At 35.1% G+C, this 27,583-nt stretch overlaps 1 protein-coding gene across 1 annotated transcript in view; it reads left to right on the top strand.

The window, feature by feature from the left end:
• The first annotated feature begins 2,017 nt into the window (after nucleotides 1-2,017).
• The window catches only part of itpkcb (inositol-trisphosphate 3-kinase Cb), a 31,499-nt gene continuing 5,933 nt past the window's right edge, over nucleotides 2,018-27,583 (top strand). Inside the window, exons 1-6 of the mRNA NM_001305471.1 lie at nucleotides 2,018-2,968; nucleotides 19,022-19,121; nucleotides 19,203-19,416; nucleotides 22,070-22,274; nucleotides 23,756-23,857; nucleotides 27,371-27,442. Coding sequence (NP_001292400.1) covers nucleotides 2,036-2,968; nucleotides 19,022-19,121; nucleotides 19,203-19,416; nucleotides 22,070-22,274; nucleotides 23,756-23,857; nucleotides 27,371-27,442 — 1,626 coding nt within the window. The 5' untranslated portion in view covers nucleotides 2,018-2,035. The remainder of the gene's footprint in view (nucleotides 2,969-19,021; nucleotides 19,122-19,202; nucleotides 19,417-22,069; nucleotides 22,275-23,755; nucleotides 23,858-27,370; nucleotides 27,443-27,583) is intronic.

The raw sequence follows: 27,583 nt of genomic DNA, 5'->3' as shown, positions 1-27,583 counted from the left end.
TCCTTTGCAGGGTGGCCGGGCGCACCCTTAAACGGTGAGGAGCTCAGTCACCTAGAAAGAGATTTCAATAAAGCCGCTGCTCCTCCACATCGAGAGAAGTCGGCTAAGGTGGCTCGGGCATCTGTTTCGAATGCCTCCTGGACGTCTACCTAGGGAGCTGTTTTAGGCATGTCCCACCGGGAAGAGGCCTTAGGGAAGACCCTTAATGGGCTATGTTTCTTGGCTGGCCAGGCAACGCCTCGGGAACCCCCTGGAGGAGCTGAAGGAAGTGTCTTGGGAGCGGGACGTCTGGGGTTCTCTCCTAAGACCGCTGCCCCCACGACCCGGCCTCGGAAAAGCAGTTAGAAATGAATGAATGAATGAATGAATGAATGAATGAAAAATTAAATATTGCAAATATCATGTGATCCTAAAATTAAGTATTCACCAACCCTGTACTATGAGTTAATTTAAAACATAACCAAGAAAGACATCTTCTGTGGATTTTATTTTATTTAAAACTATAGTTAAAGTCTACATATAAAACAAGGCTTTTGAATGCTTGATTCTGATTGGCTGATGAACATTCTAAGGCAGTGGTCTCAAATTCAATTCCTGGAGGGCCGCAGCTCTGCATAGTTTAGCTCCATCCAGCTCCAACTCACAGCTTCTTAATAGTCTCTAGTAGTCTTGAACACCTTGATTAGTTGGATCAGCTGTTTGATTAGGGTTGGAGCAAAATTGTGCAGAGCTGCGGCCCTCCAGGAATTGAGTTTGAGGTGTGCAGGAAACCACACAGACAAAGTAAAACTCTGACCACATCACAGCTTTGGGTGTGCATTTTTTTTTTCAAACAATGTTGTCTGAATAACAAACAAAGCAATGGTGAAAATAATAAAAACAGATACTCACGCTTATCCATGTATCCATCGGGACAAAGTTTTTTTTTTTTTTTTTTTGGTTCAGTCTTTCTGGACAGCCAATGTCAAATTGAGATGTTAGTGCGTAGATAAAAAAGAAAGAATGAAGTGAACAAATTCTTGTTTACATGATCCAGGACTTCATAAAAAAATTAATTCACTGTTTTCCTGTTACGACGACAAAAAAAGACTGCTTTTTTGGTACTCCATCACATGTTGTAGTCTTTGTTGCAATCTTAATTGTTTAATTTCTGCATAAACTTGTGTCTCGCATTTTCATGATGCATCATCAATCGGCCATATTGGAGGCAGAGAACATAAACAATGCCACTGAGCCAAACTTTTTGCTGATTATTACTGCTGAAATTGTTTGGTCTGTACTTATCAGTCAGAACTAATAAATTAATTAATTATTAAAATGTTCATTAAATGTTGAATAGACTGCAAAAAGTTACAATGAATTAAGCTGAGGAGAGAGAGAAAGAAACTTTGTGAGAAACACAGTTCTTAATATCCTGCATGATTAATTGTTGCAGTCATTAATTTCAGTATGATGATATTTTTAACTGAAAATGAATATCGAGTAGGGGTGGGGTTTTATTTTTGTGCTCCTCCTCTTATTTCACTCATATCAAACAAGCGTTTGGAGGGGCGGGGCTTAGTGTGTTTTTGTCCAAGCCATCAACAAAAGCAGATGGTCAGATTTTGTTAGAAAACCAAAACAAAAGTTTTTTTTTTTTCAGTGGATTTATTTTGCCTGTAATTATAGCATTGTGTGCTTTCAAAACAAACATTGCACATTTTGCTTTCACACGGACTTTAATGTGACATTGTGTTGTAGTAATTGTTTTTTTTTTCTTTGTTTGATTTTTTTTATGTGGGGGGGGGGTAATTTTTTGGGTGAACAGAACTTAAATTTTTGGCCCTGCAGCCTATAAAATATTGTACAAAATGATTAAAAATACTTAAGCAAATGTTTTTCTTTAATAGTTTATACAAATGATCAATAATTATTTAAAAATCTAAGCTTTTTTCTGACTATTTATTCAATTTGGCAATCTTTTACAGGGTTAAAGCAGCGCTGGGCAGTGGGCGTGTCATTTAAAAGGCTGTGAGTGAGCTGTACGGTATCCACGATGGGCCAATCATCATCCAGCAGCAACACTCCTTCACCCTGCTGTAACAACAGCACAGCAGCAGCACTCGAGACTTCCAGACGAGCTCGCGTGCAAAAAGCTTTTTGTTCGTCACATACCGGTGACCGGTTAGACGACAATCCGATGAAAACCAAGGACTTGACAAGTGTTCAGAAGTGCTGGCGGGACGATTATAAAGAGGAGAAGACTTCTGTGGATGGTCGAGCCCACGAGTCGAAAAAACTGATTTTAAACTCGAGTTCTTCCGGTAATCAACATGCGCCCGAAAACTTCATTCTTCTGAGTCGATCGACGGATTTAGAGAGATCTGTCTCGGATTCCCAAGGCGGACAGAAAGGAGTGCGGGAGGAGGAGAACCATGAGTGTTGCGTCTTGCCGTGGGACATGGAAAGAGTGTCAGAAGGAGGTACCGTGACTCCAGGCAGAGTTTCGGAGGAAAATGTGACCCGGAGTCTGAACGCGCCAGACTTTCTTGTAGACTTTAGCTGCTCTTCTCCCTTAGCCGTTCATAAAATGACCAAAAGTACGTTAAAATCTCCCGTGTCGGGTCGGCAGAGTGGAGAAGTGGAGCAACAAGCCACAAGCCCGTGCCCTAGGATTATTCCCAAACTAATAGTGACCCACGATGATCTATGTGGCGGTCAGGACTGTCCTCGCATTAGTGATTTGACTCTGAGCACTGGCGGCTTTTCGCTGGATCTGCATCCAGATGAGGACTCGCCCTGCTCGGACAGCGGCTGTGGAGGCTCCCCTGCGCCCTCTCTGTTCCACAGGAAACTGTCCAGCTCTTCCTCTGCTGGATTATCATCTGCCTCGTCCTTTGAGGAGTCTGAAGATGATTTTACAGGCAGTGATATCGAACCCACCAGTCTGTCCCCCAGTATGTTCGCAAGTCCCGATGAACTAACAGGGGTAGGTCCTGTTTTCTTACTTGCTTTGTTTTAGACTTCATTAAGTTTTCAAGATAGCCTACTGATAATTAGCTAAAATTTACCTGTTGCATAAATGTTTAACCATTCCAGATAGTTAAACGGATAGTGAAAATTCTGTCATCTCGCACTTCTTTTGTTTAAAACTTATTTGAGTTTCCTACTTCTGTTGAGCAAAAGAAGATATTTTGAAAAATGCTGTTTAAGTGGCTTTCGTTTTATTTTTCTTCACTGTGAAAGTTGATGGGTCCCATCATTCTTCAAAATATTTTAGTTTCAGGAAAGAAAGTCATGATGAAGATTAAATGATGAGATTTTTTTTTTTCATTTTTGGCCAAGCTATACCTTTAAGCTTGTAAAAATGAACTGTATTAAGTTTATTTGTAATCTCAAGTTGCAAACACTCTATCAGACAATAGAATGGTAAAGGCCTCTCAGAGTGTGTAGCAAACAAATAAATAGTGAACTTTATTATAATATCAAATAAAAGGTTCCATTTTTACAATTATTGGTTTAATAATCTTTAGTTCTGCTTTAAAGAACTCAACGTATCTTTGTATTAACTAGCAGTGAAAATAGCTTGGTTTTAATGTTAGATTAAAATATACTGATTTATTGAAAGACTTTTATTAGGGTATGCAGATCCATTGTTCAATTCTGTATAGTTACTACATAGCAATTTCATACAGATTTTCTTAATAAAAATGACATTAATTAAGTTTTAGTTTGCTCTAGATCATTATACTTTGCCTCTGTGCTGTGACAACTGTTCAAAGATGTAATGAGTATTTTTGAAAATTTCTAAATATACAATAAAGTCCCACATAATTTACACAAGTATTTCAAAAAAGCAATATTAAGTTGAACTGACTGCATGTAGTAGACGTTTTAAGTTCCTTACATTTTAGTTTCATTGCACAAAAAATCACCAAACTATTACATTAGGTTATAACAAAAGGTTGTGTCTCAGTTTAAAGGAGAGGCATTTGTTTGTGCACCACTGTTTTATTACCAGCTTTATTATCAAGTAGCAGACATGAGGTCTTGTGCTTCTTGTTATCTACTGATATTGCTTCAAACTGATTAGGAGTTTATGAGTACCAGTAAGGAACTTCTTTGTATTTAATTATACAGCTTTGTTATGCTTAAGATCCTGTTAATGTATAGCGATTCTTCATCTTCAAATTGCATGAACATGATGAGGATGCTTGAGCACTCAGTAACTGAAACTATTTATTAGATATTACTGCTATTTTTATCTCCTTATCTGTGAATCTCCAACTTTAGTATTGTGAAAGTGGTAAATGTAAGGCACATTGACATTCACATTAAAATCAGAGCACATGTTGTCGTTCAATGTATATGGATTCTCAACCCATAGGCCTTTTCGAAGTCATCAGAAGGGTTACCGAAATGTCATTGTTTCTGACAAAAAGCTTCCAGTCTGGCAAAGTTTGTTCAGTTTCACTTGTATCTGTGTGCTTTTGAAACTCGCTGGAAAGATTTTTTTCTTCCTTTGGAAATTTATCAACTACGCTAGATATTTGTCTTTTAGGCGTTAAGGTGAGATGAGTAAGTTAAACCTAATGACATGTACGTGGGGATGTTTTTAAAGTATGAGTGAATTTCTAAAGATGAAAAATAGGAACTTTTTCAGTGTCTGGAAACTAGAACTTTGACATTACTTCCAAAGGTTGCTGTTTGATTTCATAAAAACACTCACTGTCCTAGTCAGTCAAAGATGACTAATGGAGGAGTCGAAATCCCGATACTGCAGATCCCAGCTGGAAAAATCCCCCCAAAATCAGTGTCTTTGTGTCTGAATCTCATAAATAGACGACATGTTCAGCCAGTTTTGTGTCTGGATGGTTAATCCATCTGAAACTAGGTGGCATTTACTGGCTTTTGTTGCAACATGAAACTTCATATCTCTGATGAGTCTTTTGTTTACCTTCATGTGAACAGAAACTGACCCGGCGATCAGTGCACTGAGTAGGCTGGACATAAAGAGCTCGTGTGTTACCGAAGCACAAGTGGTAATGCATGACGCTGGCAATGTCAAGGTCATGGATTTGATTTTCCAGGAACAGACATTCTCATTAAACATACTATTATGAATGCGCTTTGAGTCCATGTGGATAAATAGAGTTGTTCAGAGGACTTCAAATGAATTTTCTCTTGGCATGTGTCTGTTGAGTTCTGAATCATTTAATTTAAAAAGCTGTTTATATCTCTGCTGAGTAAGACCATGACTAAAGTCAGCATAAACAGATCTGATAACATAGGATTCAGACATCTTTTGCGGGCATTTCCTCAGCACATCTGTGCTAATCTCCAGTTTCCCAGCTCAATTATCCAAGTTGTGTATGTTTGTCTGAACGATCCATGAATCAGGATGAATCAATCCAGAGAAAATGACTGTCAGGAAGTTGACTAATCATAATCTTTCCCTAAACTTCCAATTGTCACCAGGGATGCATTTGACTCTTCAAAAATGTAGTCGACTATTGATAGTATGTATTCAAATAAAGGCCTATGTCCTGTGATGACAATTGAAATTTCAATGTTTACATGTTAGGGTTGTCATATGATTGTTTAAAAAAACATGTTATCATGTTGCTTTTGTGAATGTTTTTATTTTTAATCAAAGTAAAAAATAAAAAAATTAACACGATACTTTTATTTTCTTATTATCTATGAAGTTTTTCAGCATTAAAAGTGTTAAGCTTAAAGGGACCACATTTATTAGATTTAAAAAATAATAATAATTCACTAAAACTGATTAGGTTTTAAGTATTTATTCTTTATTGCATTTAATTTTCTTGCATAAAAGAAACATTTGAAATGCTATTCTTATTTTACATATGAGATTAATATTTTATTGACGTTTTTGTCAGTCACACTGTAATATTCTCAAAAAGATTAATCTTTTTTCTATATATATATATTTTTCACAAATGATTTTTCTTATGCGCTTGCTGTTTAACTCATCCAAGCTGAGTATATAAGATCAGATAAGAATAAAAAACACAAACATGCATGCATATGAAATGCTGCATTTGAAACCTTATAAAATAAGTTTAAGCACTCAAATAACACTAAAACTCATTATCTTTAGAAAAAAGTAAAAAAAAAAAACACAAAAAACTAAAAAACCTAGTAAAAATAATAATTTGGGATTTCCTCAAGTCACTTTAAGCCAGTAGTCACTAGTTGTTTTTATCTAGTTTATACTTCTATATACAACCATGATTGACATTTTATTTGATATTACTTATGAAGCTATTTTCTTTGCGTTTCATAACACTTTTTTTTTTAAATAAACAAACCAAATGAACTGTGTTTCATCAGCCTCTGACATACACAGGCCTGTTCACGCAGCCACAACATTGAGCCATCGCTCACACTCACACTGTCATGGAAAAATCAGCTGTGGGCGGTTCCTTTGTAACCAAGTAACCATAAATCCAAATATGGTGCTGCTTCTCTTTTGTTTTGTTTCTTCATGTCTTTCTTAATCTATGTCATGCCTTACTTCAGTGATCAAGACATACATTATTTTGCTTTATTTACATCTGTGTGTGCAATTGACTTTATTTCCTGTTGAGCATGCTGAGAAAGTCTCAAAAGACAGCATTTTAGAATTATTTAAATAATAACTTCAGCTTCTTCCACCACTTCTTAAATAATGAAAAAAAAAAAGTTTGAAAACACTTCTCAGGAAGAATGTAAGAGATCTAGACGTCTCTCTTGCTGGCTTCTTTTAAGCTTTGGGTGTGAAGCTGTTGGACAGGTTTATGTCTATTATGAAAGTGCTTTAGGAGCTTCTTGGAAAGAGAGAGACAGACAGACAGACAGAGAGACAGACGGATGAAAAGAAGCAGAGGGAGGGGCGAAGTGGAAAATGGCTGGCTGTAGTGAGGGTAGAGGTGGGTGAAGGGGGTGGGTGGGGTTTTTTTACAGTGTCTTCAAACACAAACAAACCAGAAAAGCACATTTATTACATTAGCAGTGTTTTGCCAAAGGCCAGCGCCACTGTCACTTGATTGTAATCACGATTGCTTTCTAAAAATAAGTCATGTAATGAGTACCATTGCTTATTAAATCAGTTTCTTGAATGTCTTTTGCATGATCATCCTGGAGAACCTGGGAGAAGATACGTGAAGGTCATTTTGTTTTGCGTAGCACGTAACCGGCAAACTTTAAAACCTTCTGTTTTAACATGTGATTGAACGATTGACAGATAAATGTGAAGCTGTCTGAGATGCGTCAGAAGTAGCATTTACAATGCATTAACATTTAAACTGAAAAGGAAAATAACATGAGATGAAAGAAAAATGTATGTGCGAGAGAATGCAAATTTATAATGAGAGCATGGAACTTATTTTAGGATAGCATATTATTTATGACAGCATGGAACTTATTTCAATATTTTAGTAAAAGTTTTGGAGAGGGAGGGGGTTCCTTTTGTCCTTTTTGTGGCCTTGTAAGTATGCAATCTCATCCCAAAACATTTTGGATGTTGTTTATGAGGGCTCGAAATTAACCTTTTTGCTTGGTAGCACCAGTGCTCCTCACTTTAAAAATGTAGGCGCATCAGCCAAAATTTAGTCGCACCCACCAATTATAAACACTGTTACCACAAGTTTTATACAAAAAATATTTATTGCATTTGAAATCAACACTAATCAAACTAACAAGCAAAAAATAGATATGCATGCATGAGGAAAATATGTCTCAAGGAAATCCCGTTATCACAAAAAAAATTTCTAACGTAAATGAGTGACCAAAAGATACACGGATCGCTCACAGGCCCTGCACGCACTGCTTGACATGAATGAATCTCTTAACAATGTAACTGTGCTGTTCTCACGGGTGCTGTCTGATATTGCACTGATGCTTTTGACATATACTGTACCTTATTATATGCATACGCCATGTCAATAGCAATACTGGTCTTTTCATGAGTAGCAATATTAGTTTACTCCGTGCAAGCCTGTTTGCGATGGTGTACGTGGTGTTAAATTTTACATATAGCTGGCACTTGCACGTCGGTCAGCATCTGGCAATTATATGAAGGATTAAACAGAAGCTCTCGTGCTAGATCTGGCAAACAGCTACCTGAAAATTCCATCCCACAGATTTCATAGCGGACTTGAAGCCAATGGAAGTCTTTTATCCACTCTTCGAAAAGTGTTGTTGGTGGATTAACATTCAGCACATGATCACTTATAAGATGTGTCATTATTTGTAACTTTAGATGCCATGGTTTTTAAAACAAAATCTGTCAGTGTTATTTTCATTCTCATCTTCAGCGCTTTACATTTTCGCAGTGGTAGCTCTTCCTGTCATCCCAAGCCAGAAGGCATTGACTGAGTCATTTAGAATTGACAGCTGACCACAAAACTTGCTTAAGACCTAAACTGAAAGCGAGACGTGACTTTTAATGGACCGTTTGATATGGATTTATTAATCATTCTTACTGTTCAATGAACGCAAATTGTTGTAGTTTATTTATTTATTGAGACACAAACCCCTCACTGCACCACAGCTGTGCCTTCAGCAAACCTTTTAATTCCTGCAGCACAAGGACTTTATGGTTGTTTATGAGCGTCAAAAGAGGCTGATCTGTTCGGCAAACTATTTGACTGCGTGTCACTGCATATCAAACGACTACAGCAATATAACTAAAGAAATGTCTACTGTGCTGAGCAAAAGCGATTTCTGAAAGGCGCATCATCGATGACGTAAGTGTCCCCAGGCCCGAATGTAATGTGAGTGCAAGCCGTCAGGGGAGATGGTAGGGGGTACAAGCGTGCTTTGGCCCGGTTCAAGGCAGTTGCACGCTTGTCCCCCTCCCGCTTACTTCCTCGATGATGCGCTGTTCAGTAAAAAGCGCTCTCTCTCAGCACAGCGGAGATTTCTATAGTTATATTGTTTTATTGGTTTGGGATGCGGTGACTCGCAGTCAAATATTTTGTCAAATAGATTAACCACTTCTGACGCTCATAACAATCATAAAGTCCTCGTGCTGCAGGAGGTAGGAGGTTTGCAAAAGATCCTGCAGTAAGGGGTTTGCGTCTTTAATAATAACGACAGTTTGCTTTCATTAAACAGTAAGAATGATTAATAAATCTGGCCTGGTTTTCTGGCCATTGTTTACACATGCTCAACAGAAATTACTGTAATTGGCTGGAATGGTCCCTGCATGAGAACATACAAAAGCCACATCTATCAGCTGAACTATGCAGATGGTTCACGGCGGCTGACCCAGAGCCTTACGCCAAACTTATGTGGTTTGTTTGTTTTGTTTTTTATTATTTATGTTTTATGTTTTTTATCACGTCTGTGTTGAAGAGCTTCCTGCACTGTGGAATATGGAGTTAATCAGGACATGGGTAATTTTGACTGCTTTCACTGCTTTTAAACACTCCTTTTTTAGAGTTATAATCAGCTAAATGCTGTCTGGCTTTTTTCATTAATGCAGGTCACCATCACACAAGCATCAAATAGGGTTCTAGTGTTTCTGATGGTTTCGCTTTGCGCATATTGCTGGACAGTGTTGTTGGGTGACAGAGATGTTGTCTGATCATGTAGTGTGTGACCCCCTATTTTGGATTATTTACATTTTGTTGCATAGTGTGAACACCACAACGACTTCGTCACATGACACTCAATCAAGTCATGTTGTCTGAACCGCACAGTGATTTGGCAATGTTTAAAGTCATGTAGCGTAAATTAGGCATAGGTAGTTCTGGGAAAGAAGGAAGCCATGCATGACCTTAAACTGTCTCATCTGTTTAAAAGGTGTAAGGTCTGTTCAAATGTGTCTTTTATTAGTTTGGCTTGTGTTTTGTGCTTGTTTGTACACTGCAAATTCCACATGTAAACAGCTTATTATAATGTTTGCATCTTGTCAAATCACTCAGCTCTGTGATGTTTCTCAAGTGAAAGGATGTCAACTACAAAAACTCACCTGTTTATGTGGAGGTTGATATTAATCCATGCTAATTAATATTCATAATCCTTCTAAATAAGGTCACGTACTTTCTATTAAATCTTAGACAACAATTTTACATTTTGTTCAAATATATTCCATGGCACATTTAAATAAAATATTGTTTTTCTGCATATAGAAATATGGGTCAGCCGCCATCATCTAATTTCATGCCACCTCCACCTGTAAACTGAAATCTTGAACCAACAAATATTTTAGCTTTTTTTGCAGCACGTTTTCTTTACATCTACATTTTTATTTAAATATGACCTATTATCTGCATTTTGATTTCTTTTGATTTCTTTCTGTCCTGCCTTCACTGATCAAGTTAACGATATAATATGGATCCTTATGTCTACTTCAGTCTTTTAATTGTGTCAGTTTTGTCATGAAATCCAAACGTCAAGTGTTGTTTTGACAGTATCTGATGTGGTGTGTCAGTGCTTTAAAAGCTATTGCTAAACTGTCAACAAATTGTCAACCAAAAAAAGTAGTTTTGCTTCAGAGCATTATTATTAGGAGATATTGAGCTCACGACACACTTTTTCTATCTGCTGGTAATATTTAGTTCATATATCGTATCATTTTATCAATTGCCACAGTACCATAAAAACTTTAAAAGATGCTGAGATGTCTAATCCCAATGCTGGGTTAAATATGGACAAACCAGACTTTATTTCCAATGGGTTTAAAGCTGCAGTAAGATTGAGCCCCAGTGAATGAACTAAGTATTGCACTCCTAATTCAAAACACTTTTTCACCCGACTCCTCTGACCATGACTTCACACAAACTCAGGTTGCCAGATTGACAGTACCAACAGAATGGAGCGTGGCTGACCAGTGTTGGAGCAGGTATTTTTGATTCCCTTTTTCCTTTTCTTCAATGCAGTCAAAATAATGAAAACATTCTCTCTTTGACTGCGTGATTCATTGTGACTACTTTAATTTTTAATTTAGTAATTTATTTTTTAAAAGCTAATTAAACAAAACTAACTTGCATTGTTAAAAAAAGTAACTCACATATTATTTCAATTTTTTTATTTTATTTAATGCGTTACTTGTTACTAAGAAAAGTAATATTATGGAACGCGCCTTGTGTATTTATATATATATGTATATATACAAGGCGAGTTCCATAATATTACTTTCCATAATATTACTATATATTTATATAGGTGGTCGTAGATTGTTTTTAATCTAGATTAAAATTACTCATTTGAATTCTGCCGAAGTCATTCAGAATATGCTTGCTACCCAATTAATAAGTCTTTGAGAACAGGTTTCTCTAGTCAGGTGGCGCATTAGACCAGGGGTTCATCTCCCGTTTCCAAAATGCATCACAAACTGCTTGAGAAGCTGTTCTACTATGATAATTGGTGATGAATATATATTTTTTTTATTTAATGCGTTACTTTACTCGTTACTAAGAAAAGTAATATTATGCAATTCACCTTACTTGTAATATGTTTCCCCCAACATTGCCCGACTATTAAGCCTGCACAGTGTCCTAACTACATGCAACAAAAGGAAAATTTTCCTTGTTAAAAAAATTTTTGTTCAAACCATCACCTGAATTTTCTGTTTTAAAAACTATTTCTATTTTTTTGCGGCTGTACAACAGCACATACTTGTATGGAACTGACAACCGCAGATACTGAATATGTGCTTTATTCATGGTTAAATGTTACCAATGTAAGTTTGAATACCACTTTACATGACATTTATTGCCATACTGTAAGCATCAGCATGAAGTTTACTCTAGATTTTGAAAATAAAATAAACAAATATCAGTCACTCAGCAGTTACTTTTAATGATGTTTAATAAGAGATATTAAAGAGGTTTAATATGTAAATTAGATTATCAGCCTGAACATTTCATTGGAGTACAGTGCACTATTATGTGCTTCTAAATGCCTGTATTTAAATGTTTCTGCGGTGTTGCGTCAGGTGCGGAATGCCAAATTCTTGTCGATGGAATTGTGTGTTGTTAGAATACGGTGTTAATAATATTAGCTAATATTTACATTTGAACTATGAATTCTTTTTGCTAATTAAAAACTACCTTGTTTAGATTTTTTTGACTCTGGCTAAGCATCTCATTTTGGAGGCTGCTGCTGTCCTCCAGAGGTCACGTTGTGTTCCACTGCCACATACACTGCGGCAGCCTTCAAGATTGAAACAAAATACACAGTTTTCCACAGAGGCAACCCAGAGTGCTGACATATACTTGGCAGTGGGCTGGTTATAGAGATCAAAACAAAGACAGACGTTCCGACACGGAACACACATATTCAAAGGAGAATAACGGACTTTAGCATTGTTTTTCAAATAAAGAAGTATGTTCTGCAGATTTATCGGCAATATTATTAGCAAACATATTATTGTATTTATATTATTTAGAATAGTAAAAAACTTGCTTACAGAACCTTTCATCTGAGTGGTTGCTTTTATGCCAGAACTCACCCTATAGCAAATGCATAACATAATTCGTGACTTTGTTTATTTATTTTAACATGTGTTTCTTTAAAAGTTTCCCATTGTGTATTAAAAGATGTATGAGCCCCTATGCTTTCTCAGATCTATAGTGAAGGAAAGTGGATCAGGGAAGGAGGGAGAGAAAGATAAGATTGTGCAGGGGGGATCATCTGAAAAACGAGAAGACATTGACTGACTGATGATGACTGACAGGGGACAGAGACTGCCTAAAGTTCATGAGACCTGGTATCAGAGAGAAAGGGAGAGTTTTCTCAGAGCTGTGAGTTAATCAGTGCTCCATGCACATGAAGTGAGTGTATGTGTTAGAGCTTTGTCTGCTTCCCGGATGTGTGTGTGGTTTCAGGGCAGTGCGGGAGTCGTGGGTCTCTGCACGCTCGTGATCAGAGTGTTTTAACTGTGTGGTTGTGCATGCTTGTTTTTGCCTATAAATTGGTGACTGCCTGCTGTATTGCTTGCCAGGTAAGAGACTTGCACACACGCAAAACTAGGCTCACTATTTCTAAATATCCACAAAATTGATTTGTTGAACAACTTTTCACCACAGTCACTCTGCATGACATTTTAAAGATTGAACTAGCATTGCTGAGGCAATAAAAGCCTGATTATGTTATGGGGTCTGTAGTGCTGCACTAGTCTTGATTCTTCACAGCCTGTTCCAATTGCTGTTTTTTTTTTTTACAAACAAATTGACTGATACGGTTAGCTTTCTTTGTTTATTTAAATGGCAGACAAGAATAATTGAAATACAGAGATGTTCATTTTGCTTTATCACAGGAAAGCACTGCAGTTTAACCAGTTTAATTTAGCAGTTATTGATTTTAATTATTAAACATAAGTTTTCTAAAAGAACTTTGAAAATGTTCCCATTAGATGTCCACCAGCCCCATAGCAAATTTCAGAAACGATTTTCCATATTTTCATATATCAAGTCCTGTCCTCTTCTTTTTTTATTTCGGTTTTGTGTCATTTCTTTCTCTGTTTGCCATGCTACTTACATTAGTTTGATTTGCTGGACACTCTTTTCTCAGATATTGATATCAAAATTAGATGCTGTTTATGAGGGACCAAGCAGTCAAGGGCAATGAACACCAAGTTTCCAAAAGAAAATTTATTTATTTATTAGAAACAAAGTTACAAGCTAAAGCGTTTGAATAAAGTAAAGTCAGATCTAGACTTAAAGCAAATAAATGTAACCAAATCAAACAAACAAACGAAGAGAAAAAGAAAAACAGACCTCTCTCTTTAAACACAATCGGGACTAATATACACAAAAGACAAGGACTAGTCCATAACGAAAAGGAAACTAAACATCACAAACTAATACGACACAACCAACAAACATAGTCAAATAATACACTTAAAATAATTAATCAATATATAAACAAAACTAGCAGTTCAAATACTAGAAATAAACAAAAATAAAGAAATAAACATTCAAACACCCCCCTTAGCCAATTTGCATGTTGGTTTGGTCAGGCGGAACAAAATCTCGGCAAATCTTGTACAATCAAGTACAATCTTGCCAAGCTGGACCTCTGTTAGACTGCAGTCTCTGGAGCACTGAGCCACACCATCTTGGATCCCACAGCTAACTTTTACTCAAAGAAATTAATATCAATAAATCCTGTCAAAAGAACTTAAAAATGTGCACAACAAACTAGTAAAATATGACTTGAAATAATTTAAATGAAAATAAAAATGCGAAGTGTACTAAACTGTGTCTAACATTATTGTTTATAATCAGTAACAAATAAGAATTACTAAATTAAGAATTATAAAGTGTGGTTGTGTGTATATACCATTGTTTAATGTGGGGACACATAGTTGGCCATCACACTGTTCTTTTTAACTCTCTATTAATAATCAGATATTCCTGTAAAATATATATATATATAGTATTTTATATTGAGTATTTATTTTTATTTTCAGACTCACCAAGCCTGCGTTTATCTGATAAAAAAGTAAAGTTAAAAAACATTATATATATATGTATGTATGTATATATATATATATATATATATATATATATATATATATATATATATATATATATATATATATATATATATATATATATATATATATATATACATATATATATACACACGCGCGCACACACACACACATATATATATATGTGTGTGTGTGTGTGTGTGTGTGTGTGTGTGTGTGTGTGTGTGTGTGTGTGTGTGTGTGTGTGTGTGTGTGTGTGTGTGTGTATACATATAGTATGTATATGTGTGTGTGTGTATATATATATATATATATATATATATATATATATATATATATATATATATATATATATATGTATATATGTGTGTATGTGTATATATATATATATATATATATATATATATATATATATATATATATATATATATATATATATATATATATATATATATATATATATATATTTATATATAATGGTTTTTAGCTTTACTTTTTTTATCAGATAAATGCAGGCTTGGTGAGTCTCAAAATAAAAATAAATACTCATAGATATCAAACTTTTCACCAGTGGTGTAGAATAAAACAACATATACCAAAGTATTTATGGGCTGTGTTGATCTGAAATTCTGACTGGATTTAAATGTCAAGTCTGGTGTATGAAAATGTGTGAAATGGCATAGTTCTGTAAGTTTGATGGCTCATACATGGCAGATGATCAGTCCAACAACAGCAGTCACCTGACAAGTGAGCCTGAAATATAAACCCCACATAATCCTGTCCTTGAGATAAAGTAGATGTGTCTGTTTGTCCAGGGTGGGTTTGACCTTTGACCCAGGGTGGATCTCATAGTGACACTCCATTATTCGTTATCTCTATGACAACATTTCATATTGTACAACTATCAGACTGGGAGTGGCAGTGGTGAATCTGTTGCTGGTGTCACAATCACTACTGAGATACGAGGTGTTGTGTGTTAAAATGTATGATGTCATTGTTGAACGGTGGTGGATGTGTTCAGTTTGACATTACAGATAAAGCTGTGAATGCCCGTGTCTAAATATATGCAATACTTTTACGAATATGTTGCCTGTTTTGAAACTGCAGGAAATCGGTAAGAATTACAAGAAGTGTGTATTTAAGCAGGCAGAAAGACAGGAAGACCTTTAAGGGCTTTTGAGATCTTGTCTGTCGCCCGCTGGCTATAGTGTCGTCAAAAGAGGTCAGAAACTGAGAAGATTGAATTACAGCTGACCTCGACTCTACTCAGCACATGCTGAAAAAGAATGGTTTAGTTGAACCATGAATGTTGACATTTTTGAACACACTGAGATATAAAGGCATAAAAGCTATTAGAAGATACACATTTGTGCTTCCAGAGTATATGTATTAGTACCAAAAGCATCCAAATTAAACCTGGAAGAAACATATTGGTATGTAAAGGACCATATTGCACCTAAAAGGTACATTTTGACATTTTTTTACCTTTTGAAAGGGTACCACCACAAAGAGGGCTATTGTACATTTATTTCTGAGAGTGGATGGAAATGAAGAAGAGCAAAGTAAGCTGAAATAGAAACGATCGAGAGAGAAAATGCATTCATCATTTTTTTTTATACAAACACGCATAATTTTTTAATCATTATTTTATAATCGTTTAGCTGTTCATATCAGATCATATATAATATGATTAATAAATGTATATGAAACGTAATAACATTATATATACTGTTGTGCACAACATAGTTACATGGGTTCTTTTAACTCGAATTCTGAAAGTGTCATTTATATTTGGTTTATATATTAAAAAGTAGGTTTTTAGTGTAGTCTCAGAATTTTTGCGTATTATCAGCGTGTTTTGCAATCTGTTCGTTACGAGCAGAGGTGTTGTTTTTGTCTTCCTGTCCAAGTAAGTAAAGAAAAGATAATATCGACAAAACGTTTAGGAATTTCAAGAGGAAGTTGTTCTTAATTGTGAAAGTAAAAGTTTGATAGGTATCTGTACGTCATTGGAAGCTTTTTTTTTTCAGTTCTCCTTCAAACAGCTGAGTTATGTCATTTACAGTAATCAGACATTCCTCATGGATTTAAGCTGTAAAATCAATAAGCTGTACTTTACAGGGTGTGTGCGTCACTGCTGCTGGGTTGGCCTTGTGGCGCTGATAAACTCCTCCGTCTGGAGCTTTAGTTTCCATGTTTAAGAAGAACAGTCTTGAGTGTTCTTACAGAAACTCAGCCTGGACAATAAATGTTTGTTTAGAGAAAACTGGTATGGTTTACCGCACTCTGCAGACACATCTGTAATGGAATTAGCATCAGTGAAAAACTAAACATCTTTTATTCAACCATGAGTTTTAAAGAGACTGTTCACCCAAAAATGAAAATGCTGCCATCATTTACTCATTCTCCACTTGTTTCAAACTTGTTTGATTTTTTTTTCTTCTGTTCAACACAAATGAAGATATACTGAAGAATGTTAAAAAAAAATTTGTTTGGCTTTTTTTTATTATTCCACAAAATATCTTGTTTTGTGTTGTTAAAAGTTTAGTATAACTTGGATGAGCCCTGTTTACACTAATACCTTTTCGTTTTTAAACGCATACGTTTAGCTACGGTTACACCTTCAGTCCACACCATACCCGAGCACTAAAAATGGAGCTTTTAGAAAACGCTGGAGAGGCCGTTTTGGTTTTAAAACGCTGCTGCTCCGTGTTAGTGTAGATGGGGGAAAACGACATGTGGCTGCAGACATTTGCAAACATCTGATTGGGGCTTTTTCTTCTATGTTAAGTGCACAAAGTTCAGTCTTGCATTCTTCAAAGTTCAGACTTTGCATGTTTGATATGGAAAACAAACTCCAGAGAACATGTCGGGTAAAAACTGTAGGCTACTTCATAACGTCATTAACATCACCCTGGCTACGCTGTTTCACTATCTTAACAATGAAATTAAAACATGATAAAAGGAACTGCCAGTTTTTATTTTGATATTAACTTAAAAATATTGAGGCATCGTGTAGCTACATATCTATATGACCTCCTGTCATCTTCACTGTTTGGATATTTATTGCAAAACGTAGCCTATAACATAACTGACTCCTTTCTTTTTCTTCAACAAATATGAAGCAAAGTCTCTTTTGCTCAATATCAGTTTTAATAATCAATAATGGCCATTATTAAAGTATAAAGTACAATAAGTTTATACATAATAGCAAATAAAGGCAAGCAATTAGTCAAATGTGCAGAATCCGTGTATGTGGTTACAAAAAAATTATATATTAATATATTGCGCTCAGCCAAAACATGTTACCTGAGAACAAGTTATAGATGGTCAAAAGACCATTAGATAGAAACCAGATGACTTAAAAATTATGTTTAACAACTATAGTGAGATGAAATCCAGCAGAAGATCCTTGATGAACTGTCCGACCTGCGCTGCTGTCACTCGGGGAGGTGCGCTCAAAGCACCCACTGACTGCCTGGAGCTCAGATGTGCGCATACGCTTCACCACATGCCAGAGTGTGTGTGTTGTCACGTGATGTGCATTTTCAGTGGTGTTGTGTGGACTGAGATCTGTTCAGAAACACTGGGGAAACGCCAGTGTTTACATGGATCGTTTTAAAATGTCGCTTTAAAACTACATATTAGTGTAAACAGGCCTTTAATCCACCTTCACCTTAATCACTGGCCAGTCAAATTTAACAGTTTTTTTGTTTCTTTTTACATTGGGGCATTATTTAGACATCTCAATGTGAAATGTGGTTGTGTATGTGATTAATTTACTCATTTTATTGAAAGTTGGGATATTATTATTTTACAAATCAGTATCATTTTTCCACATTTAAATCATTCTGCATTTGAGTATTGAAATCGCAGTGTGCAAATCTATAATGGTCACATCACATCTGCAATGTCAGTTATTTTAATCTTAGAGTGAAAGTTTATTATCCATATTTGTTTTTTAAAGCATGTGACTGAACATTTCAAGCCATTTGGAAACAATAAATTTAATGTTTGTAGTGTAACTATGAATTTTGTATAATTGTATAATTCATTTGTATATTTGCTCTCTTGTATTTACTATGCTTTTTTTTGTTTATTATATTTTATTTAGCTACGCTCCCCCACAAAACCATCCCAAACAATCTGAAATGAACTCTTTCCAAATAGAGCAATTCAAGAAGCCTGGTGAAACTGTATTGATATCGCAATATGTATTGCAGTAAAAGAATATACTGCAATGTTACTTTTCCCAATATCGTACAGCCCTAGTTAACACAGAAGCTTGCAAAGAAAATGATTTATAAGTAACAGAATTTACAGACATCAATATAAAATTGTTGGTACCATTCCATTGAAGAAAAAAATCCTCAGTGGTCATTGAAATGGCTTGAAACTGAAAAAATAATGATTAATCAAAATTTGATAAAAGTCTGATATTGAATTCTGGATCAAAAGAAGCATAAAGGCAAACTAATAAATATTAGTCTGGAGAGATAGAGTACTAACAGTCGTTGAAGGGTAAGAACAAATTTGTCCACATCTGTAGTATGTTGGTCACATCTGAACCTTTGGGATCTCTGATTTCAGGCAAAATCGTGGAGGAAGTTAAAGAGCATGGTGCACTGCTCTCCGTTTGTGGTTTCCTTTAAGAAACGATATCCTTGGGTTCAGCTGGCAGGACACGCAGGTGAAAACTTGTTCTCACTTCATCGCATAATTGAGGAGCAGAACTTGAGTCTGAATATTTCAATTGTTTGTCTGTCTGTAGGAAGTTTCCAGGCAGGAGAGAACGGGAAGCTGTTGAAGAAGTATTGTGAATGTGAGCAGCAGTGTCTGGAGAAGCTGATGAATGATGACCTTCGGCCATTTGTACCCGGTTATTATGGTGTGGTTCAGCAGAACGAGCAGGATTACAACATAATGGATGATCTGCTCAAAGACTTTGACTCTCCTTCAATCATGGACTGCAAAATGGGAAGCAGGTAAGACGGCGAAGCATCTAAAATAGGGTTTTTAGAATTTGGTTTCAGCTTCACAACATAATAGCCATAAGGGGATAGTTCATTCAAAAATGTAAATTTACTCACTTTTTACTGGCCCTCAAGTGCTTTCACAACTTTTTTTTTTTTTAAGAAAGCTGAAAACCTTTGTCCAACGACTTCCATTGTAGTAAAATAAATTCTGTGGAAGTCAATGGTTAAAGGTTTTCAGATTTCTTCAGAATATATGCCTGTTTTTCCAAAAAAAAAAAAAAAACAGAAACAAGTAAAGGGTGAGTAAAGATGACAATTTTCAGTTTCGGTTGAACTATCACTTTAACACCGTGTCCTAACGACACATTACAATGCTGTGACGTCATGTTTACATGTTAAAAGGAATTTTAACATGCCATCCACAACAGCAAACAGTTTGTATTTTAGAAATGGTTTCTATTTCTGTGACGTGGCGGCTGAACAACATCATAAACTATTATGACAGTATTTATGTGCTTTATTCAGGGTTAGATGTTACCTGTATAAGTATTAATCCCATTTTATGAAATGTATTGCCAAACTGAAAGCACCAGCAGACCTCAGATGTTGACAATCAAATAACTAGCATACAGTTAAAGATGAATGTTAGTACCAATTATGTGCAAACCAACAACTTATACCTGTTTCATTGGTAATGTAGAAACTATTCTGTTTGTTTTTTTTTTTTAGAATGGCTGGTATGTTTAAGTCATGCCGTGACTGCTGTGGACAGACAAATTGCTTGTTGCTGGAATGTTGTCAATTTGTTTGTAGCTCAAAACAAGATGTTTTTTTTAGACATACTTGTTTGGTAAATTGTGTTCATGACTAGACAAATTTTGAGTTTTTTTTTTTTTTTTTCTATGCACAAAAGGTCCACCAAACAGTTACAATGCCAGTTAAAGGGTAATGATACAAAGAGATATTTTGAAGAATGAGAACCAAATGACAGTAAACCAAACAGCAAAGTCCCCATTGACTTCCGTAGTGTTTCTTCTTCTCCATACTATGGAGGTCAATCATTTTAATCAACTATTTGTTTGATGTATTATTGTACCATGTTTTAAATTTATATTTTGAATGTTCTTATTTCTTTTGTATTTTCTTTTTTCATTTTTTATTAGTTAAAGATTTGGTACATTTGTGGGTTACTTCATCTATGAGCCAAAAAAGTTTTTAGGCATTAACACAGCTGAAAGTTTTCCCCCACATATTAGAAAGTTTGAGCAGAAAATTGACTCATTTTTACCATGATTTGAAGAAGACGCCCACTAAAATGTCACAATAGTTTATATACCAAAATATAATGTCAGGCATATTTAGAACAAAATTATTTGATGACATTGAATTACTTCATTACTTCATTTTAGGTCAAAGTTTAGCCCCACAAAATTAAATTTACTACAAAATTTCATTTATGTTATGCTATGGAACATATTTCAGCATTTTATTATATATATATATATATATATATATATATATATATATATATATATATATATATATATATATATATATATATATATATATATATATATATATATATATATATACACAGTTGAAGTCAGAATTATTAGCCCCCCTCAATTATTAGATCGCTTGTTTATTTTTTCCCCCAATTTCTGTTTAAGGGAGAGCAGATTTTTTTCAACACATTTCTAAACATAATAATTTTAATAACTCATTTCTAATAACTGATTTATTTTATCTTTACCATGATGATATAATATTTTACTAGATATTTTTAAATTTTGTCCCTAAAATGGTAAATAGAAAATTCAAAACTGCTTTTATTCTAGCCGAAATAAAACAAATAGACATACTGTGAAAATATCCTTGCTCTGTTAAATATCTTTTGGAAAATATTTAAAAAAGAAGAAAAAAACTCGAAGGGGGGTAATAACTGTGTATATATATATATATATATATATATATATATATATATATATATATATATATATATATATATATATATATATATATATCTTCATTTAACCTGATAAAAACCCATTGAGATCAAAATCTCATTTACAAGGGTGACCTGGCCAAGAAGTCCGCAACACACAACTTATGAAAAGAAAGAAAAAAACTAATAATAATATTAATATTAAATAGAAAATTAATATAATATAAAAAATACAGTTTAGTTGTTCAGCTATACCACATTACAATATGTTGAAAACACATACATTGAGAAATGGACTGTTGTTGTTTGTTCAAAAGGATAGAGCAAAACGATGTAATTGGGATGAGCTTAGACATTTTTAGTTCAGACTCTTGGGTATGAAGGCACCAGTCCCAGAGGAGCTTTGTAGACCAGAGTCATCCAGTGGGTGTACCTTCTTACATTTTGACAAAAGTTACTTAAAACATTAAAGTAGACATGCTGTTTGATTCAATATGATTTCCTAAGTATATCAAATCACTTCTAGATGTGATGTACATCTGTCATAACTCAACTTAGTTTTTTGGTTTCAGTTTTAATGAATGATAATAACTGTTCAGAAAAACAAAAACAAAACAAAAAAATGAGCACGGTTACATGATGAGGTGTTGGCAGCAACAGTGACAGTTAATGTTGTAAGCTGATCATGAAGGGTCATGAATGATTTGTTCCACACAGGACATACCTGGAGGAAGAGCTGGTAAAGGCCCGTGAGCGTCCTCGGCTCAGAAAGGACATGTATGAGAAAATGGTGGCTGTTGACCCAACCGCTCCTAGTCCAGAGGAAAGATCCCAGCAGGCTGTTCTCAAACCTCGATACATGCAGTGGAGAGAAACTCTGAGCTCCACTGCCACACTCGGCTTCCGCATAGAGGGAATCAAGGTGAGACATAAAATCTGGCCCTGGATCATAAAAAAAAAAACTCCCTCATACGGTTCAATATTGTTTAATTGAGGTTTCCACATCACATACAAGCTGAATAAATAAGATTTTTATATTGATGATAGCTGGGACAGAACGATATTTGGCTAAGGTACAGTTATTTCAAAATGTGAAATCTGAGGATTCAGAAAAATTGAAGTATTGAGAAAATCGTCTCTAAAGATGTGCTTATTACAAATTCAAAATTGAGTTTTGATGTATTTGCTGTAGAAAATGTGGAAAAGCATCTTTACTTGAGAGTCGAGTGATTTTTGGCAGAAGCAGAAAGTCTGTAATTTGGACCCATACAGTGTATTTTTGGCTATACAGCTGTTACGAAAGACAAATAGGGAACAGTATTTAAATTGCAGTAACATCTCACCATTTTTGATCGAATAAATCATAGCTTGAGTAATTATTTTTGTTTATAAAGGGAATCATACATTTATGAAAAAGCATTTGAGATACTTTTTTTAAATAAAAATGCAAAGTAAAGGATGTACTTTAATATTTCAAGTAACTTTTTTGAAAATGTCATAATGATCATGTCACATGATTCATCACATCCAAAATAAAAGTTTTTATTTACATAATGTGTGTTTATATATGTGTTTAATATTGTGTATAATATAAAAACTGTGTATAAATATTGGGTATAAATTAGGTAAGCATATAAAATAAAAAACAATAGTAATAAAAAACTACATTTATATATTTATATATATATATATATATATATATATATATATATATATATATATATATATATATAGTTATGATGGCCTGTACCTATAAAATACATAAAAAGAATATGTGATCTTACTAAATCTTTATTGTCATTTTAACTAATTAAAAGTATCTTCCTGAACAATAAACAAAAACCTAGCGGTATGAAGGATTGTGGCAAAGTATAAACATTTAAAATGACAATTCAATATTTTTTATCAATATTTTTTTAATTAAATGTCATGTGTCATTGATTAAGTCTTAATTGTTCTTAATATGCCTGACAAGACTTCGTAAATCACCTACTGTCACACTGAATGACATTTAGTAGAGTCTTTTCTGTAAACCATGATAAAAAAAGAGTCATTAGCTTTTATTTTTGGATTAAAAAAAATAAGTTAAACAGGACAAATTATTATGTTTGGTACATTTAGTAAAAGTAATACACTCATATTGTTTTGACACTTTAAAAAAACATTTTCACCTTTGACCCATATATAGCTATGTCTTTTTTTGTATCTTATGAAAACCACTGAGCGTTTATCTGTTGTAAAATATGCAAATAACCCTACACGGGAAAAAGTTGTGCCTTAAAAAAGCAGCAAATACACGTCACTGCTACTTTTCTGCAAGTGTGCCATCTGCTATTTATAAACATGACGGAGCTGGAAAATGTATTTTTACTATTAACACAAATTCTGTGTGTTTGTGTCCAGAAAGCAGATGGAACATGCAACACCAGCTTTAAGAAAACCAAACATGAAGAGCAAGTAATGAAGGCCTTCGGAGACTTTGTGGATGGAAACACAAACTTACTGGTATGTTTGAAGGAAATGTTGGGTGTTGGGTTTTACATAAGATGAAATGAAAATGACAATGCTATTCAGCTACACCTTTCACAAGAAAAGAGTCAATGAGCGTAATGTCATTATTCAGTTATGAAAAAATTTCACCTATAAGAATAGTTCTGATTCCTAGTAAACATACTACATTCCTAGTTGTTTCCTGCTTGTTGTGACAGTAAACCGGTGTGTTCACAATACTTGTTAAAAGATTGGATTAGTAAGATTTGTTTTGTTTGTTTGTTGAAAAGAAGCCAGTTCTGCTCACAAATGCTTCACATTCAAAATCTTCATACATCAACATACATTCAAATCTTCAAAATTGTTAAATATTATAACAGTTTAAATTAAAGCTGTACTTTAATATTTGTTTTAATATGACGATCTGCTGATTATTAATATCTCTTGAATACTTATTCATATTTTTGTGTGTGTGTGCAAACTGTGATGCAGTAGCATTTAAAAGTACTATTAAAATATATTTTTTCATTAAGGACACATTCAATTCTCCTAAAAAGATTTAATACAAATATATGCTGCTTTTTTAATCTTTCTCATCAAAGAATGTTAAAGTAAAATACCTCACAGTTTCCACAAAACTATGAAGCAGGCAAATGTATTTCGCATTGATAATAATAGTATACATTGCTAATTACATTGTTATACTTTCTAATAAGTAGGGCCAGAAAGAATCTGCTGACAGCTTTTGCTATTTCTGTGGAGAATCTTGTAAAAAATCTGCAGATTTATGTGGAATGATTTTAGGAGAAACATTATAAGTTAATTAAGTAAAATCTTTGTATATGAAAAAACAAAAAAAACAACAACACATTTTTAACTTTTATTCAATGTTTACAATGCAAATCCATTTAGATCCACTTATTTGGTAAACAAAGCAAGTCTCTCGTATAATATATCTATTAAAAAGCAGAAAATATTACTTTACAAACTGTATTGTACATAAATCAGATGAACATTTTCATATTATTGTTATTATATCACAACAACAATATTAGTGGAATTAATTTAAAAACTGAATAAGTATACATTTACACAAGTAAATGCATAGATTCAATGATAGGTTACAAATCTGCAGATTTCTGCACACAGTTTCTGTGTGGGCCTACCAATAAGTACTGATCATAATAGAACAGCAAATCATCTTATTATGATGTCCGAATTATCATAAAAGACGGAGTAATGATGGTGCAGACCAGTTTTAAATCACAAGAATACATAAAAATGTACTTCGCTCAATAAAAAAACAGTTATTTCAATTGTAAAATGATTTCACAATTTCCTGTTTTTACTGTCATTTGGATCAAATAAATGCAACCTTGGCTTATTTAGGAAAATAATAATAACAAAATATTGATTTATTTATTTAAGAATATACAGTAGTAGCCAAAAAGGTTTCAAAACTGTGCTAAAAAAGTTTTAGAACAACTTTGATAAAAGGTTTTGATCCACTTGACTACGGTATATCTTGTATGACTACCATAGGCGGAGCATGTGTAGGGCTGGGGAAGGCTTAAGGCTAATTTATACTTCTGCGTCAAGTGCACACGTATGCTACGGCGCAGCCTGCGTGTTGACGCATAGCCCTACACCATTTCCGTCGGCGTTGCTGACGTGCACCTCTCAAAAAATGTAACTACACGTCACAACGATGTGTAGCGCAAGCTCTGTCATTGGTCGGCTTGGTAACACTGACGAGTCTGGGCGGGACCGAGAGCAACGCGAGCCCGATGGAGCGAGTGTTTACAAGTGTGGAGTCCCGTGAAGGAGCTCCGGATGAAAAGTTTTGTTTTGTGTTTACCTCATGGTTAAAGTTGTTGCACGTCTGCCGGTTCCTGCCTCAAAATGAGCGAGTTTGAGCCACTTGTACATTCAGGAAGCGTTCAGAAAAAACAGAACAGCAGCGAAGAAACTCAACACAGAAGACCATAACACTTCACTGCCAACTAGCGTTTCAGAAGTGTTATTGCAGAATAACAGAAACAGCGTGCAGAAGTATAGATGCACAGCTACGGGCGTTGCATGCGCTGTGGGTCACGCCAATCACTTGACGTAGAAGTAGAAAACAGGATTAAGGCTGATTTATTCCTCTGCATCAAGCACACACGTATGCTTTGGCGCGGCCTTAGTGTGCACTCATAGCTCTCGCCGTCGGTGTCTCTGACGCGCACCTCTTAAAAAATGGAACTACACGTCGCAATGACGCATAGCGCAAGCTCTGTGATTGGTCGGCTTGGGTAGCGCTGACAAGTCAGGGCAGGACCGAGAGCAAGCCCGATGAAGTGATTGTTTACAAGTGTGGAGTCCTGTGAAGGAGCTTCGGATGGAAAGTTTTGTTTTGTGTTTACCTTATAGTTAAAGTTGTTGCGCGTCCGCCGGTTCCTGCCTCAAAATGAGCGAGTTTGAGCCACTTGTACATTCAGGAAGTGTTCAGAAAAAACAATACAGCAGTGAAGAAACTCGACACAGAGAAACATTAACACCTAACTGCCCACTAGCGTTTCGGAAGTGTTAATGCAGAGTAACAGTCACAGTGCGCAAAAGTATAAATGCACAGCTACGCGCATTGCATGCGCGGCGTGGGTTACGGCGGTCACTTGATGCAGAAGTATAAACCAGGCTTCAATCTGCGCACGCGGTACGGATTTTGCTGTGAAAACAGTAAAAATGTATACACTCGCCCATATGCTTCCAAATAGATTTTAAGGTCGCAGAGATAAATTTTCATTTATGCACATATGTGACCAAAACGGTCGAGCCCTAGCATCTTTACTTGTTATTATTTCCTCATAATAATAATAAAATAATGAAGTTATCATCAATCACAATACAAATTACAGTGAACTCCAAACAAACTCTCGTCTCCTCCATTAGCTGTGGGAAAAGCCATTAGAACAACACAGATCACTGCCTATTTATGCCAGCGTCCCGTGGAAAAAAAAAAAGAGATTGACAGGTGGTAATTTTTGTGTAACTTTATTTATTTATGGTTTGGTTATGGGTAAAGCAAAGACCATGGGGGGGTGAGGCAGTGAAAACGGTAGGCTACAATTAATTAATTTGTTATGAATTCATTGATATTTAACAATGACCCCCGCCTACGACGACGATGCCTTCGTCCATCGCGATGTTTCACATTAGACATCATACGATGCCAAATTGGTCAACATCACCCAACCGTAGTTTGTTGATAGGCAGTGCTTTTGTTAAAACCTCTTCTTGGTCGGTCACAAATCTTTTTAAATGCATTAAAGGGCAGCGCGTGTCTTAGCCTTACCCTGGAGTTTGTTCACCCTCTGCTTATGATGACTACTGAATGCCAAACTGTTGACCGGTAGCTTACCATGTGTGTCCTGCAGTGGTGCTATATTAGTATGTGTAGCCCTACTGAAAAGCTGGTGTGACCCAATCAGAATGCAGGAACAGGAGAATACTTACAGTTGTGTTTTTTTTTTTCTTTTTTTTTTCCAGAGGAATTATCTTCTTAGGCTGGAAGAGCTGCGCTGCGCTCTGGAAAACTCACACTTCTTCAGGACACATGAGGTGAGGGATTGTGTAATCTTGTCCTGCCTGAGCCAAATTCTTTCAACTCTGGAACATCATAAATCATGTTTCGTAAGCTCAGATGTTTGTCCGGTTAATGTACATTTTAAGAAAAGTACAAAGTGTTCTAAGCATACTGTA

Source organism: Danio rerio, chromosome 18 (assembly GCF_052040795.2).
Source record: "Danio rerio strain M-AB ecotype USA chromosome 18, GRCz13ab, whole genome shotgun sequence".
Lineage (NCBI taxonomy): Eukaryota > Metazoa > Chordata > Actinopteri > Cypriniformes > Danionidae > Danio > Danio rerio.
The sequence above is the reverse complement of the archived record's forward strand: the minus strand, read 5'-3'. Positions and strand labels throughout refer to the sequence as shown.